Here is a 4,079-nt window from a genome sequence, read left to right as displayed (position 1 = left end):
CCTACATAAGTATCTTCTAATAAAAGTTATTAACCTTCTCATAGAAGAGAAAAAAATCTTGTTCTTTAAATATCTTGTTCGACGGTTGGGTGAGTGGAACGCAGCTCCCTCTTAAGCTTCAGTCAGCTCCCTCCTTGGCCATCATTCTCTTTCTCTTGGTGCTATGATTGATGAAGAGCCAAAAACTTGAAGAACGCTCCTGTTTTTGCTCCTTCTCAATGTATAAAAGAATGCACAGCTTCTAGGAATAGTAGAGATGGATCACTTAAAAGATGGTGCAAAAGAAAACGAAAATGGAACATAATGTTGATTACTTATTGAAGCTGGCAAAGTGCAGTTGGAAACATGAGCAATTCATTCACTTAGAACCATCAAGATTTAGCTCAAACCATGTTCAGAAACTGAACTTATGATATGTATGTATACCAGCATAAACAAATAGCATAATATTCTCTATCTAAACAAGAAAATAAATAAAAGTGCTTTAAAATAATTGCTGAATTGTAATGGCTCAGATATATCAATTATTTGTTAATGAGAACTTATTACACTGGGTTGAAAATAAACAGAATAAAATTTTCCAAAAATTGGGTTACTTTCGATGTATATAATTGAAGATTTTGATTAATGAGTGTTAACAAACTAAAAGGAAAACCTGGGGAGAAATCACACGTCTGTCTGGATCTTTACTCTCCAAATCCTTTACACAACTTTCGGGATTCCATACAACAACACCACCCCACATCTGCAATATTCCAAAATAGGCTCTTCATAACAATCACAAATTTGGAATTTTATAAGAGATGTGATATTACAAAATGATAAAGTAAGGAAATTTTGAAGGTGAGATGAATAACAGGAGATATAAAGCCATTAGTCTTGGAGAGATCTCCATTTGGAAGCTCCAATTGCAGAGGACATTCCTTTGCAGATGGTATATACCTGCCATTATATACAAGGAAACATTTAATGTAAGCTCTATCTAAACGCAGATCAGAATCAACAAACTAATCACAATAGAGAATTGTAATAGCAGTAGAGACAATGAGACAAAAGAAATTTCAATTTTTTCCATTTAATGCTAGCACTAGGAAGGCTATCAAAAGTAAAAGAAGAAACGAATTCTTAGATTATGAAAAGAAGTAAATAAATCTAGGATTGAGCTGAAGAGTATACACCACAAGTTGCAATACTTTAGATCTCCCTCCCGCTGCAACTGAAGTATCTAGATGCCACTCATTTGAATTAAGTTGTTCAACATCAAAATATTTACATCAAATACATCACCAAATTTATTATTGTTGTATCTCAGATAGATATTAAGTAAATACTACAAGAAAAATTGCAAGGTTCTGCAGATACTTTCTAATGCATTAGCAGTGATAAAGAACTCACGTAAGTTGAACCATCTCTACAAAAGACATATGCATAACTCAATAGACACAGGAACTTCAAAATGTTCAAAGCGCTGTGACTTTATCTGATAATCACTAATTATGCCAACAAATCAAATATTTTCGGGTAGAAAGGCACATCATCTATCCAATGATACAAAAGTAGAAAGGGTCTAAAGTTAGAACTAAATAATGGTAAATTTGCTACAAACTATAAATAAGTCAAGACCAAAGAGAATGTATACAAAGAAAGGAAGATCCTTGGTACTGAATATGTGGCTTCCGTGTATATCATCCCAGTACGAAAAAGAAGACTTTGGCGTGTAGTATAAAACCTGCCAATTAGGAACAAGAAAATAATTCAAATCTAAACAATGCCACGACTTTTTAACCATCACATGTATAAAAGGCTATACCTGGCTTTCAACCGTTATGTTTGCTATAGGTTGCAAAGCTTGGATCACAGGATGCAACAGAGTCTTGTCAATTTCATGAAAACTCCTATATTAAGATCACCACAGAAACTTCAGGATGAAACTCTTTCAAAGAAAACTAAGCTAATAATATTCATGACAACACATATAAAAGCAAAAGAACAGTTCAACAATGATCTAGAATAACTGTTAAAGCCTCTATGTCACCACTTAAAACATGTGAATTCTGAGTGCCTAACTTATAAATAACACATCTAGATACAATATAGCAAAATAAATACTTATCATCCATCTAAGATGAATTTCTATGCCCTGCAATGTAAAAAGTTTTACACTATCCATCAATCAAATTGCAAGTGAGAAATCATGATGGGTACTATTGTAAAGGGTATACTAATCTGACACTTAATTGTATTTTCATTTCTGACAGTGACACTTTACACTGTCAGTAAATAGAACATTAATTCCTATTTATAAAACATCAATAGCTAGTTTTTGGAAGAAAAAAAAATTGAAATAAAACCTCATTAAAAAAACACTGAAATGGAGTCTCAATTTCACAATCCATACCAATCATATATCCAATCTTGTGGCTCTGCATTGAGCAAACTGAACCTGCCATCAGCACCAACCGGCATGAACTCACTGCGAATCGAATTCCCTTCACTCCCGCCACTCATAAACAACCTGGCAAAGATCTCAGCTGTCCTTGAAGCCGCCTCATCCTCCAAAATGTGGCCGAGTACCCACGCATGCCGGTACTTACCCACCACAGCCCTCACTTCCCTTCCTCCTTGTCCCCATTAAAAACCACAACACTATAACCCTTCCCTCCACCGCCTACATTCCCCAAACAACGCTTCAGCATCTCATCAAAATCTTCGTCACTCAACTTCCCGCCAAAAATAACTTTACCACACTTCAACGGACACTGAGCTTCCGAACCCTCCGTTTGCGCGCAACTGGAGCCCGAATCGATGACCACAGAGACATCGTAGTCACCGCCGTCGCAATTGCCACATCACGAGGAGTTAGGGTTCAGTTGGGACATCTTGCGGGTAATTGCTGCTGCGACGTCATTTGGACCGAGGCCGCGAGAAGCGGAGAAGTCAAAGCCGAAAGTGAGAACAGGAGCATGGCAAGCCCTAGCAACGGCGACGGCTTCAATTGACCCCAGGAGCGATGACAGTGCACGGCGGAACAGCCTCCTTCTCTCTCGCGTCACGTCTTCGTCCTCTCTCTCCATCTCGTTTGTGAATCGTCTTTCTCTCTCTCTCCTCCGGACTCCCTCCTCCACGACGGCGATGGCGGCGGCTGTAGCGGCATTGCGGCAGTGACCCCCTCTCACTCTCTGTTCTCTCGCTCGTGCTGTCATCTATGTCTTCCTCCTCTCCTCCCTCTGGTTCACTCATTCTCTCAGATCTGGGTGTGTGTGTGAAAGGAAAGGTTGTGTGCATTTGAACAATTAATTGGAAGGGGAGTTAGGGTTTTAAACAATTAATTGGCAGGGTTGCGAGGGTTTACGAAGTAGGTGCAGGGAGGCAGGGTTGCGAGGATGAATGAAGGTGCGTTCTTTGGAGGGAATGACAAAAATTTTACTAAGAGCCCGTTTGGGAAGTAGCAGAAGCTACTTTTTTTGACTTTTGGATTATGAAAAGTCACAGTATGTATGTTTGGCACTACTTTAAAAAAAAACTTTTAACTTCCCGAAAAGTTAATTCATAACTTTTTGAAGAAGTAGAAATATATGACTTCTCTACTTCTCGATAAGTCATTCTACCACTTACTTAAAAAAAATTTAACTTCAAAACAAAAAAATCTACTTTCCCTCCACCACCATTTTCACGTAAGGTCTGCTAGAAGTATTGGCCTTCCACCATCATTCTTACGCAATGTTCCATCAGCTGCAAGTAAGGGTCATCCATCACCATTTTCACGTAATGATTCATCTGCTGAAAGTATTGATCTTCCACCACCATTTTCAGACAATATTCCATCTGAATAATCTATTGCATATAATTTTTTTGGTATTTTTTTATCATTTTATCACTCTATTTTTATTATTAAATTTATATTTAATTGTGGTATGAAATTTCAGTTTTAATTTTATTTTTTTTACATGTGATTTTATAGCTTGCTATTATTTTCATAGTTAATTATAGCAAGTTCTTGACCTTAATAAAGGAGAAGGGAGTTCTAATAGGAGTATAAAAAAATAAAAAAACAACAACAAAATATACATTGACACACA

The 4,079-nt window shown here is 37.1% G+C and overlaps 1 protein-coding gene across 1 annotated transcript; it reads right to left on the bottom strand.

Moving 5' to 3' along the window:
* LOC107616930 (GPI transamidase component PIG-S-like) lies at positions 495 to 2,616 on the bottom strand. The gene is made up of 6 exons (XM_021110899.1): positions 2,399 to 2,616; positions 1,811 to 1,895; positions 1,640 to 1,729; positions 1,177 to 1,250; positions 858 to 942; positions 495 to 745 (listed from the first exon to the last, which is right to left on the bottom strand). Exons 1-6 carry the CDS (start codon positions 2,506 to 2,508, stop codon positions 635 to 637), a joined length of 555 nt encoding a protein of 184 aa, XP_020966558.1. The 5' UTR covers positions 2,509 to 2,616; the 3' UTR covers positions 495 to 634.

Source organism: Arachis ipaensis, chromosome B09 (assembly GCF_000816755.2).
Source record: "Arachis ipaensis cultivar K30076 chromosome B09, Araip1.1, whole genome shotgun sequence".
NCBI classification, from domain to species: domain Eukaryota; kingdom Viridiplantae; phylum Streptophyta; class Magnoliopsida; order Fabales; family Fabaceae; genus Arachis; species Arachis ipaensis.
This window is presented reverse-complemented; position numbering and strand designations above follow the sequence as displayed.

What these genes read in the sequence shown, in the direction of transcription:
- LOC107616930 (XM_021110899.1), bottom strand. Translation starts at nt 2,508, where the DNA reads ATGAGTGGCGGGAGTGAAGGGAATTCGATTCGCAGTGAGTTCATGCCG. An exon ending in CCAAGGATCTTCCTTTCTTT is followed by an intron (nt 1,251 to 1,639) that starts GTATACATTCTC and finishes GATGTTGAACAA; the next exon opens with CTTAATTCAAATGAGTGGCA. An exon ending in CTAATGGCTTTATATCTCCT is followed by an intron (nt 746 to 857) that starts GTTATTCATCTC and finishes GGAATATTGCAG; the next exon opens with ATGTGGGGTGGTGTTGTTGT.